This window comes from Bidens hawaiensis, unplaced genomic scaffold, assembly GCF_021521415.1.
Source record: "Bidens hawaiensis isolate Kalapana, Puna unplaced genomic scaffold, B.hawaiensis_p1.1 tig00007737_1, whole genome shotgun sequence".
Classification (NCBI taxonomy): domain Eukaryota; kingdom Viridiplantae; phylum Streptophyta; class Magnoliopsida; order Asterales; family Asteraceae; genus Bidens; species Bidens hawaiensis.
The window spans coordinates 944,387-957,419 of record NW_027491536.1 but is presented as its reverse complement, the minus strand read 5'-3'; the positions used below and the strand labels follow the sequence as shown (position 1 = coordinate 957,419).

General features: G+C 35.2%; 1 protein-coding gene across 1 annotated transcript; it reads left to right on the top strand.

Annotated features, from left to right (window-relative positions):
• The first annotated feature begins 253 nt into the window (after positions 1 to 253).
• LOC143635881 (indole-3-acetic acid-amido synthetase GH3.6-like) lies at positions 254 to 3,811 on the top strand. The gene is made up of 3 exons (XM_077103603.1): positions 254 to 903; positions 1,892 to 2,811; positions 2,989 to 3,811. The coding sequence occupies exons 1-3, from the start codon at positions 581 to 583 to the stop codon at positions 3,567 to 3,569; spliced, it is 1,824 nt and encodes a 607-aa protein (XP_076959718.1). The 5' UTR covers positions 254 to 580; the 3' UTR covers positions 3,570 to 3,811.
• Positions 3,812 to 13,033: the final 9,222 nt, after the last annotated feature.

Sequence of the window (13,033 nt, the reverse complement as noted above, 5' to 3'; positions counted from 1 at the left end):
ATGTTCATAATATATAAAAACGTTTTATTTCTTGAAATATCTCATTAATTAGAATAGTTTAAACTACAATTGAAATTCTTTAATTTGAATATTATTGATATATGAGTTTGATGGATATCCAGATATTCCAAACTACAGATCCTAGTGAACATATATTAATCAAGAATACTGTCATGTATATTACATTAAAACATTTATAATTTATAATATAAGAAGGGATTCAAGCACATCTTTAAAAATCATATAATATTTATCTTTAAACTGAATTGTACTATACATTAACGTACATTATCCACTTATCCATTCCCTTACACAAACTCACATTATTATTTTTAATATTCTACTTATGGTGAATTTTAGTTAGAACTTAAGCATCACAAATATCCAAAATAAGTTACACACTTTACACTTACCTTCATGTCACTTTCTTTAATACACAGTCATTTTGCACTTTAAATGGATTATACACAACACCTTACCTTCATTTTTCTTCTATATAAACACCACCTTATATCTTCCTAGCTCCACACAACAACCATATTTCTCTCATAAACAATATCATTTTCTCTCTTACACCATCATGCCTGAAGCCCCGAAATGCGGACTAGCCACCGTGGACTACACCCTCACCGAAAAAAACAAAAACGCTCTTCAGTTCATCGAAGATGTCACCTCTAACCCTGACCAAGTCCAAAAACAAATCCTAGCCGAAATCCTGACCCAAAATGCAACTGTTGAATACCTCAACCGCCATGGTCTATCCGGTCACACTGACCGTGACACTTTTAAGAAACTAATTCCTGTTGTCACATATGAGGATCTCCATGATGATATTACTCGTATAGCCAATGGTGATAAATCCGCCATCCTTTCGTCCCGTCCCATTTCTGAATTCTTAACAAGGTACCATAAGTTTAATAACATTTAAACAAGTTATAAGCTACATAAGTTTGTTATATAAAGTTGAATATTGTTAAAAAGTAGGTTGTAGGTTGTTTAGAAACAAGACTGGTACTTTTAAATGTTTTATAACGTTTCTTGTACTTCTTATATATGTTTATTATGCATGTAAAGTTTTCATGACAAGTCTAAAAACTGTTTTCTAAAGTTTAATGGTGTGACGGGCGAACTTTATAAAGTTTTCACCAAACTTAAATAGTCCTTCACATGTTTTTAATAAACTCTATGGAGTTCGGGTCACCCACCGAGTTTGCATGTCGGGTAGCAAACTATCTGGTGCATGAAACAGAAGAAACTAATCCGAGACCGAAAAGTCCAAAACAAAAACTGACGGTTTGGTTTTGGTTTTTATTTTTGTAAACCAAACTTACAACTCGGTTTTAGTTTTGCATGTAATGTAAACCGAAAAAACTGATTATAACTAAATTTACAGATTTTCATTGTTTTTTATTTTATTTTAAGTAACTTAGAAAAAGTTTTTAAAATATGTAACCCGAATATTATGTCCAATTTCATTATTTTGAACCAATTTTTCACTACTAGAAAATGAGTCATTTTTCTACGACGGATTTCGTAAGAAATTTGTCTGAAATACGTTGGAATTATTTGTCGTAGGGAATTTATAGCAAATTTTCATAGGAAAATAACTTGTTTTCTAATAGTATTTTGGACCAAAATTCTCAAGTTTAAATGGTAAACTGAAAAACAAAACAAATAGGTTTTAAAAATTCAAAAACCAAAGTTTCGGCTTCTAGTTCAGTTTCAACCCAAACAAAACCATGCACCCCCTTATCCGGTGTTACAAAACTTTTAATTAACACCTGCACGAACCATTATTAATATTATTATTATTATTCTTAAACCACTTTATGTCACAAAAAATTATATAAACTATAAAATGTTGATGGATTAATTTTTGTTAAATTTACAGTTCAGGAACATCAGGAGGAGAAAGAAAACTAATGCCCACCATTGAAGATGAGCTCAAAAGAAGATCTTTACTATACAGTTTATTAATGCCGGTTATGAACCAGTTTGTACCCGGGTTAGATAAAGGCAAAGGGATGTACTTCCTATTCATAAAATCCGAAGCCAAAACCCCGGGTGGGCTCGTGGCCCGACCCGTTTTAACAAGTTACTACAAAAGCTCTCATTTTCAAGAAAGACCATACGACCCGTATATGAACTATACAAGCCCGAATGAAACCATTCTATGCCCGGATTCATACCAAAGCATGTATTCCCAAATGCTTTGTGGGTTGTGCCTTAATAATGAGGTTCTTCGGGTCGGGGCGGTTTTTGCCTCCGGGTTCATTCGGGCTATTCGGTTTTTGGAAAAGAATTGGGGTCTTTTGACCCGTGATATTCGTACAGGTATTTTGAATTCGGGTATTACCAACCCGTTGGTGAGAGAATCGGTTATGAAAATATTGAAACCTGACTTGAGTCTTGCGGATTTTATCGAGCACGAGTGCTCGAGGAAATCATGGCAAGGGATTATTACTAGGTTATGGCCTAACACAAAGTATGTTGATGTTATTGTTACCGGGTCAATGGCTCAATATATACCAACCCTTGATTATTATAGTAATGGGTTGCCTCTTGTGTGCACAATGTATGCATCCTCTGAGTGTTATTTTGGTGTCAATTTGAACCCACTTTGTAACCCTAGTGAAGTTGCATATACAATCATACCCACTATGGCCTACTTTGAGTTTCTTCCGGTCCAACGAGCCGCAAGCGGTGTGGGGGCCGTCACTAGGGAAAGTGAAAAAGAAAATCTACAATTGGTTGATCTTGCGGATGTTAAACTCGGTCAAGAATATGAGCTTGTTGTCACGACCTATGCTGGTTTGTTTCTGTTGGCTGAGTTTATTATATGTTATTTTATTATTATTTGACTTAACGTTTATCATTTGTCAGTCATTATTCTTTTTCTAGTTTAGTTATTAGGGTTTCTTAATGTTTTATCTTATTCTACATGATATCAGAGCCTAAAGTTTTCTTTTTTTCTTTTTTTATGTGTAGGTCTTTATAGGTATAGAGTTGGTGATATTCTTAAAGTTGTGGGATTCAAGAACAAAGCTCCTCAATTCAGTTTCATATGTAGAAAGAATGTGGCATTAAGTATCGACTCCGACAAAACCGATGAAGTTGAGCTACATAAAGCAGTCGAGAATGCGGTTAACCATTTGGGTCCATTTAACGCGACTTTGACTGAGTACACGAGCTATGCCGACACAACCACGATCCCTGGTCACTATGTGATCTTTTGGGAGGTTAGTGAAAATGGGCCAAACATGATTCCTGCTTCGGTGTTTGAAGATTGTTGTCTTACTATCGAAGAGTCGTTGAATAGCGTTTACAGACAGGGTCGAGCCTCGGATAAGTCGATTGGACCGTTGGAGATCAAGATTGTCGAAAATGGGACATTTGATAAGTTGATGGATTATGCAATAAGTTTAGGTGCTTCGATTAATCAGTACAAGACTCCAAGATGTGTGAAGTATAAACCAATCGTGGAACTGCTAAACGCGAAGGTGGTGTCGAGTTATTTTAGCCCGAAGTGCCCGAAATGGTTTCCAGGCCACAAGCAGTGGACTGGTTAACTATTCGGGCTTTAGCTAGGTAGGAAAGCAAAATTAAGGAAGATGTTTGTTTAGATCATTTAACATCTCCAAATGTTATTGTGTTTGGTGTTTTTCAAGGTGTTTTCTAGTGGGTCGGGTCATGGTGTATGTACAAAACCAATCTAAGAATTGAACATCATTTTCGTCTTCGTTTTCATATTTCAGTTTTACTAAAATCTCTTCATTCTATCACTAGTACATATCTGATCTTTAGGAGCCGTGAAATGGATCTTATGAAGCGGTTTTAGGATCTCTTCATAAAACATTGTTGCTCTATTAAACACCGTTGCATAAAATGGTCCATTTTTTGAAGCGGTTGTGAATCGTTCCAAAAGAAAAGGCTAATCGCTCCAAATAATCTCTAGTATCTTTCCAAACTTATAGACTTGTGAACAAAAATATATAATTTAAGAATAGAATTCGACTTTTTTTTTCACTACAAGTTTATAAGTTTAGAAATATAAGAATAGAAATAAATAAAGGGTGAGTTTTTGGTTTAAAAAAAATTCAAAAGAAAAAATAAAATCTTCCAGGTTTACACAATTTTGTAGTAAGTTTACTATTTTGATTTTTGAATTTTTTTTTTTTGAAAATTAACTTTCATAAAAAACAAACGCCACCAACGACTATCACCAAGACGGAGAAAGACGCCGAAAGCCAAAAACCAAAATTGTGTAATATAAGAAAAGAAGTTGTCTTTCAAAAGTCAAAGTCAAGAAAGAGAGCATGAATAAAGTCAACGTAGCCTATTACAATCATAAAAGGCAAAGTCAACTTTTGCTCCCACCTCACAAAGTATGGAATTACTTTAAGCAATTATCCTAAGATAATATAATTTTATTAGAATATGTCTAATGTCATCTTTGGAGTTACTTCAAGCAATTATGGGTTTATCCTATGGTTAAATTGTAATTGTTGTCTAATGTCATCTTTGATTAACATGGAAGCATGATAATATGAGTAAAAGACGGGATGCGTATATAATATATACACAAGATGTAAGGCCTCGTTACCTGTAGCCCTACTTTCGTGTTGGATTTACTCATAAACGCAGTTCTAAATATCAGAGTTAATTAAAACATTCGCGGAATATAAAAGCTTTCATAAAACATTTCATAACAAAACACGTCTTGTCTTAAAACATCATTTTGTCTTTCAAAATAAACGAAAAATTAAACTTAAACGTCTTGAGTCTTCCGATGCCAGCCTCTTATTCAGTGCCACGTGTCTCCTCAAGCGAGCTGCCTCATCCTACTCACCTGCGTGCATACTAAAAGTCAGCTACGCTGAGTGAGTTCTAGTTAATCATACATTATACAATACACATAAACTTATATTCTTTCATTCATACTTTCATACTTTCTTTCGTATTAACTTACTTTCATATCTTACGTTATAAAGAGCATTACGCCCTACATTCCTCGAGTATTATTAGGGCTCGGTACCCTCCTTCCTCGAGTATTATTAGGGCTCGGTACCCTCCTTCCTCGAGTATTATTAGGGCTCGGTACCCTCTTTCCTCGAGTATTATTAGGGCTCGGTACCCTCTTTCCTCGAATATTAGTAGGGTTCGGTTCCCTAGTTCTCGAATATTAGTAGGGTTCGATTCCCTCTTCGTTACCATACAACCATACATCATACCTCGAGTATTATTAGGGCCCGGTACCCTCTTCGTAACCATACAACCATACAACCATCCTTTCCTTCTTTTATTAACTTTATCACTTCATACACATAAGCGTACATATCATACTTACCTTATACATAGCGTTACAACCTGGCAGTACTTGCAATATCCGAAGATCGTTCACGTACCATCAGGCAATCATTCATACATTTCACATTATTCATGTAAGGCATACACTTATCACTTAGGATAAGTGTATTAACAAACATATTGAGTATGCACACAGCCCCGAAAACATAACACATAAGTGTGGCTAGAAACTCACCTGAACACGGTTACGTTCACCGTTAATCGTAATCCCTTTCTTCAGTTTGTGCACGGCTGACTGTATAACAAGTATACGTATCAATTAACTATCACTACTCATATCATCTTTCTAGTCTTAACTACTACCCACAACGAACGGGGGTCCGGGGGCAGCGCCCCTGGCAGCGGGGTCTAGGGGCGGCAGCCCCTAGTAGGGTCCAAGGGGCAGAGCCCCTGGCTGGGGTCGAGCTGCCAGGTCAGCTTGGAAAAATTTTATTTACATTAACTGTCTTAACACATTTTCCATTAGGTTTTTAATTTATTTTCTAAGCGAACTTAACTTTAGGCGAAGTTAAACCTTAAGCGAACTTAGCTTTAGGTGAAGTTATCAGTTAGGCGAACTTGGCCTTAGGCGAAGTTATCAATTAGGCGAACTTGGCCTTAGGCGAAGTTATCAATTAGGCGAACTAGGCCTTAGGCGAAGTTACCAGTTAGGCGAACTTGGCCGTAGGCGAAGTTAAGCTTTGAAGGCGAAGTTATGCTTTGAAGGCGAAGTTAAGCTTTTGCAGGCGAAGTTGTTCAGGTCAGCTACGGGTTTGGTTTTTATCAAGCATTTTGGCGATTTTAATACCCTTGTTATGGTTCGACATCACCCCCTACGTTCCCTAACCGTTTTCGTTCGTATATATATCCCGTATATACTATAAAGCTTGGACCTTTAAGGTAAAAACGTTCAATACTACGTAAACTTTAAAGGTCAAGAACATACCTTTTATACGTTCGGTGTGGTCGCGGTTTGCTTGGTTATCTCGTATATTGAAGATCTAATAATGGTCGGCTTGATTCTTGGTCTCGGATGTCTCTCTCTCTCTCGGCCGAATATGGTGTAGTGTATGTGTGTGTTTTTGAGTGTGTAGAGATTATGATGGAAATGAAATAAGGGTTTAGGGTTTTAGGTTGGTTTAGGGGATATTTATATCCCTTAAAGCCCATGGACCTAAGGCTCATTCTCATTTAACCCATCTTAATTAATCTAAGTCCATGATCCGTTCTTTACTCGACATTAATTAATTAATAACGCGAAATCACTAAACGTAACTTTCTTTATTAACAATATAAATTTTAGGATGTTACACAAGATATGTATATACGTGTATATATGCATTAATACTAGCTTTTATTGTAGCGTATATTTGGAATAACATATAACAATACAACATTTATAAATCTTTCTATTTTCATGTGAAATAAGGGTGTCAAACTAAGGGCTTGGGGTACTCTAAACGAGTCAAGTTGAATCTAAGTCACTTCAAGTCTTGAATTTATCTTATTTATCTTTAGAGCTCGGTCCAACTCTTTTTAAAGTCTAGGTCTAAAGTTAGAGATTGATTTATGTGTAATTCATTTATTATTTAATTATTTTTATATAATTACTTTTGTGCATATTTATAACTACATGTGCATAATTTATATGATTTATTTTTGTGCATATTGTTTTTCTTATCATAACTATATAGATGTGGATGATAATACTAATTATGTAATTATATTTACACAAACAATATAATGTCTTCTTTTGCAAGCTTAATAAGCTCGATGTATGAAATACGGGCTCGGATTTGGGTTTGAGCTCGTAGTGATTTAGCTTTTGACAAATCATTTTTTTGTACGTCAAAAATAATTTAACTCGTTTTATTTCTCATGACGGACCATAGGTCCACCTGCTTTGGTTGTGCATCAATGGAAAAACGTTTCAATTTTCCTAATTATGGGTCGCTTGCTTGTGTAATTTTATTTGCAAGACGTATAAAAGTTTATAGATTTCCTACGATTTTACGTAAATAGTTTTACTTGATTTAATGTAAATAATTTTACTAGCCCAACTAGTTTTATTTGCATGCATAATTATTATCACTATAGATAAGTTAATATAACAATATATTAAGTATATTAATTAAATTTGTTTTAGAAGAAAAGTTGTTTATCTTGTGTTTTTTCTTGATTTGATATAATGTAAAGTTTAAAATCGAAAGCACTAATGTCAAATGTCACGTTCGGACATCTACTTTTGAAGTTAATTAGTAAAAGTAGTTCATGGCAAATGGCATGCTCCTACGTACAATTCAAGTGCACTCTTCAATCATTTCAAAATTGATTATTATTATATTAAAAGCATCCCACTTAACATCTAATCATCCCCAAATTCTTTTAGTTGTAATTATAATTTAAATTTAAGTCAACATGGTATCCAATTTTTGAAGAATTCATTGTGAGGTTGTAAATATTTATATATATAATTATTTAACAAGTCAAATACGACACAACAAGATTAAACATATCATTTACTTAAACAATGATATGAACATTTTAATATATGAGTTACATAACAATTAACACGTTTAACAGGGCCGGCCTAGGGGTGTGGCTGGGTAGTCGACGGCCACAGGCCTGACACCCCGCTAGACCCGAAAAAAAATTTTAAAATTTTTTTTATGTATTTTTATAATAAAAAATAATGTATAATCAATATTTCAACATAATTTCATAACCAATAGCTTGGTCTAGTGGTAAAGAGGTATGACATCTAACCAAGATGTTGTGGGTCTAGTCTTAGTTGAGACATTTTTATGTTTATAATTATACACAAGTTTTTTTTACACAACTCAAATCTTAACTAAGTAGTAAGTAAGCCCACTTAAAATTAAATTGTTTAAAACAAATTTTTTTTTTAACTTAAGGCCCAAAAAAAATTTCGCCTTTGACCCAAAAAAAATTTCATCATTTCGGAGCCGGCCCTGAGGTTTAACATGATTAAGTTGATCAACTGCTTGTTCGCTTGTACCAAAGCTAGACTCGTATGGGATATTAGATAAGGGAATGGTTAAAAGGTTGTGTTATTCTTGCAATCGGTTCCTATCTTGAAAACTCCTACCGTCAGTAATTTATAGTTTTGTTTGTAAATAAAAAGGTTACACCTCCATCAGTTATTAACAAACAGGTTTTAGCTACATACTAGGTTTAATTAGTTAATTGGTTTCAGTTGCACCTCTAATTATATACTTAATGTTATCAATTTAACGGAACAACAAAAATTAGCGTCGATGTTTGACGTTCTGTTAGTGGTAACATTAAGTCTTATCCAAATATGCCAAATCATCTCGATTCGGGAATTGTTGGGTTGACACGGAGATTGGTCTCCTCTACTCATATAAGGTTGGCCTAAATAGAAGTACATCAAAAAATCATGAGTAAAATAAATAAAAATAGATAAATAAGCCCACACTTGAGGGCGGATATCCACTTCATGTTGAGGTTGGCATAAAATCCGAATCCGAAGCCGAACCATAGCAAGACCCAGTTCTACTCGACCTGTGGGTACGAACCAGGTTTTAGTTTCTTCCCGGACCCGACCTAGCCGAAACCGATAAAAACACGACCCGACCATTCTCGGAACAAGTTTCTACCAACCCGGTTCCTGATTTTTATTGACCATACCCAAAATCGGTTTGTCTGGTTCTGGAAAAACCCGATTTGCCCGCCTCTATTGTATTGGTTTTTGTCCATTTGACCGGGCCTTAAACAAATGACATGCATATCTGCTATTTCTATTTTTGTCGGGCTTTAGCCCGTTATTGGCCCATCATCTACTATTTTATTATTTTACATCATTATCTTAGAATAATTTTACTATTATTATATTAGCATATCAGATTTGATTCTATAATATATTGTAAGCTTCTTAATTTTTTCTTATATTTTATCTAATAATTTTTAATTGGTAATTAAATATGTATAGTTATTAAATTATAAATGAAATATTTAATAATGGCTAGGTGAGTTGAACAAGCCCAATTTGTTGAGCCATCACAAATCTTGACTGGGACACTATTTTGGGCTGTATTGTCATCTCCATTGACCTATTTCGGAATTTTTTTAACATCTTTCATATAAATTCGGATGATGAGTTGTTGAAAATACATAAAATAATCAACCGGACCTAAAGTTGGATAAAAGTAGGTGTGTAAACGAGCCAAGTTTGAACTCAACTAGGCTCAAGCTAGGCTTGTTGTAACTTACAAGAGCTCTAACATGTCTCATTACGAGCTATATCTTTAAAACTCGAACATGACTCACAAGTCATTTTTCAAGCTCGAGCTCGACTCAAGCTCGGCTCATTTTTATTAAAAAAAGTGTTATATTTTGAGAAAACCTTAACAATCCTAAGTTCGACTTGAGCTCGTGAGTTGTACCTTATATGGGTCAAACTTTGGCTTGAGCTCGGCTATGCAATATTAAATTAATGCACATAAATCCAAGAGAGTTAAAAACTTAAAAATGCACTAGCCTAGTTAAGGCTCAACGAACCTAAACAATCTTCTCATACAACGCTCAAGTTGGGTTTAATAACTAAGCGACTTTATAAAGCTCGATTAATTTCGTACTTGGGCTCCCATATAAGGCTCGAGCTCAGCTCGGTATAAATATGACTCAGCTCATTTTGCGATTTATATCAATCTATCGTGAGTAATTCACGAACGGCTAGCTCATTTTGTTAAAAATTAAGTAACATTTATTAAAAAAAGGCAAAAACCCTAGAGTGATTTGATGGAAAAAAAGGACAAGATTTGCAATCACACCATGTGTGCTTATGCCATTTGATTTCTATGTTTTATTTACAAAATATAAAATAGAATGTGTGTACAAGTTTGAAATGGCATGTTGGTTGATGTAACTAGTTGGTGGATAATTTAGTAATATACAAACAAAAACATTATTTTTCAGATAATTGTAGTTTAAGTTAAAGAGTGTTGATTGACAAGTCAAGAAAACTAGTGACTTGAATCTCGGCAAACAACAACACTACAACTGGCATGATATTTGAAGATAGAAGTGACCACTTGTGAAATCTCATCATCATTCAAACAATGATTCTTAAAATAAAAAATAAAAAATATTATGCCTAGGGTCGAATAATGAAAACACAATAAGGTATTGTGTATTACTGATAAATTACATATAGTGATATAGAGGTTCACAAATTAGATAAACCCGACTTTTACATGTCTATGTGAACGGTGAATCTTTATAGAGGTTCACAAATCAGATAATTTTAGGGAACAAAGCAGGGCCGCCCTTTGGGGGTGGCAGGATGGTCGACGATCACAGGCCCGACATTCCGCTAGGCCCAAATATTTTAAGAAAAAAACTATATGTATTTTATTAAATACAATTTGTATATTTATTGTTTAAACTAAATTACATAATCACTAGCTTGGTTTAGTGGTAGAGGGTTTTTACTCCTAAGTCCTAACCAAACGGTTATGGGTTCTAGACTTCTAGTCTCATTTGAAACATGTTTAATCCTATTTTTATACAAAAGTTTTTTACACAACCCAAATTGTGTAAACCCACATAAAAATTAAATTGTTTAAAACTCAACAACATACTACTTTTACTTAAGGATCAAAAAATTTTCGCCTTAGGCCCAAAACTTTTTTTTCTTTCTCGGAGCCGGCCCTGGACCGAAGCCGAGTTTGGTCCGAGTAATGGTGGAACCGGTACCTGCGGGTCCATGCCCAGTACGATTTTTTGAAGGAACCGACACCTGGTTCGTTCCCACAGATCGGGTCGGGTGGAGGTGCTTAAATCGGGTTTTTCTAATAACCGGTTCCGGGTATGACTGAGTATTGAAATATCGGGTATTGGCAATACCCGAGCCTGTTCGGGTCTGGGTATTGTCTCTAAAGACCATACCCTATGCATCGGGTTCGGGTATTCAAAAATCGAGTATTTGAATACCCTATTTTTAGGTATTAAAGAAAACCCCAATTTTAGGGTTCATCACGTGTGGTTTTTGAGTATAGGTTGAGTTTTCAACGGGCTACATTTTTTGGGCTATTTTTCAAGTATTTTTTGGGTAATTACTAGTATAGATAGGGTATTTGAAATACTCTGTCTCAGGTATTGGAAAATCAGGCCTAGTTTCGGGTACGGGTTTTAGTATTGAAATACATACCCTATCTGTACCATACAGGTAGTGTCGGGTAGAAAAACCCAAGTATAAAAAAACTTTTTACAGATTTTTATTTTTGGATCCGGTTCCGAGTTCGGGCATTTTGTACACCTCTAGAGTTCGGGTCCTGAACCGGTTATCCCCACCTCTAAACCTGTCTCTCACTTTTGACCCGTTACAATAAACTCCTACTAAGCCCAAAATAACCTCACAAAAAGCCCAGCCCAAACCACCACCAACTCCCCGAAAATCTAATCCAATATCTTCACTCAAAGAAAGATTGAGAGAGGTAACCATGGAACCCGTTTTACCCGTACCTGACCCGTGGGTATGATATGTTAGAGGATTTCTCCGCGGAGCTCAAACTAACCCGGACGCGTCGGAACCGAAACCAAAAATACCTGTTCAAAACCCAACCCTCCCCGAAACCCGAAAAAACCCGGAAAACCCAGTCAGATACTCGACTATACCTGGAACGGCTCTTACCAGACCCGGTTTTGACTTTTGCTAATCATACGCGGAACTAGTTCATACCCGATTTTGCACCTCTATTTATGTACACTAAAGGTGCACAAAAAACCCGAACCCGAAACCGGACCAAAAAAACTGGAACCGGTTTTTTATACCCGAACCCGAACCGGACCCGATTTATACCTGGTAATACATGAAAACCTGAACTGGTTCTATACCCGGAACCGGGAAATTGGATTTTTCCAATACCTGATCTATACCCAAAAATACTTTTAAAAAGTGCAACCCCTTAAAAGAAATCCAATCCATACTCGACCCGAACCCGATACATAGGGTATGGTTTTTAGAGGCAATACGCGAACCCGAACCGGGTATTGCTAACACCTAATCATACTCAAACCTTGTTCCTTACTAGAAACGTGTATTTCAAAAACCCGATTTGTGCACCTCTAATGTATATTTCTAGATGTGCACAAATCGGGTATTAGAAAAACCCGAGTTTGGGCATAGAACCAGGCTCAGGTGTGATCGGGTACTGAAAAATAGGGTATTAGCAATAATCGGGTTGGGTTCGGGTCGGGTATTGAACCGGGTCTTCAATACCTGAGTATTTAAATACCCTATCTCTGGGTATTGAAAAAACCCGTTTTATGGGTTTTGAATACCCTATTTTCCGGGTATTAAAAAACTCATTTTCTACAGCTTTCTTTTGTCAACGTGTCTGCTTCATTTTTTATCATAACTCCATTTTTTTTGCGTACAAACTTCAAAAATCATTCAAACATGTATAAAATAAACAATTATACAAAAACATATATTTTATGTGTTTTCAGTTGTTGTTTGATATATCAAAAAGTGCTGCTCTAAACAAGTATTTATATCATATACTAGCTTTTGAACCCGTGTATTACACAGGATTTATCAAATGATAAAAATAAATAAGGATGTTATTTCAATTGTGATTTTCAAATACTTATGAATTAATTTAATATACAAAGTAAAACTTATGAATTTGTTTTCAGTTCA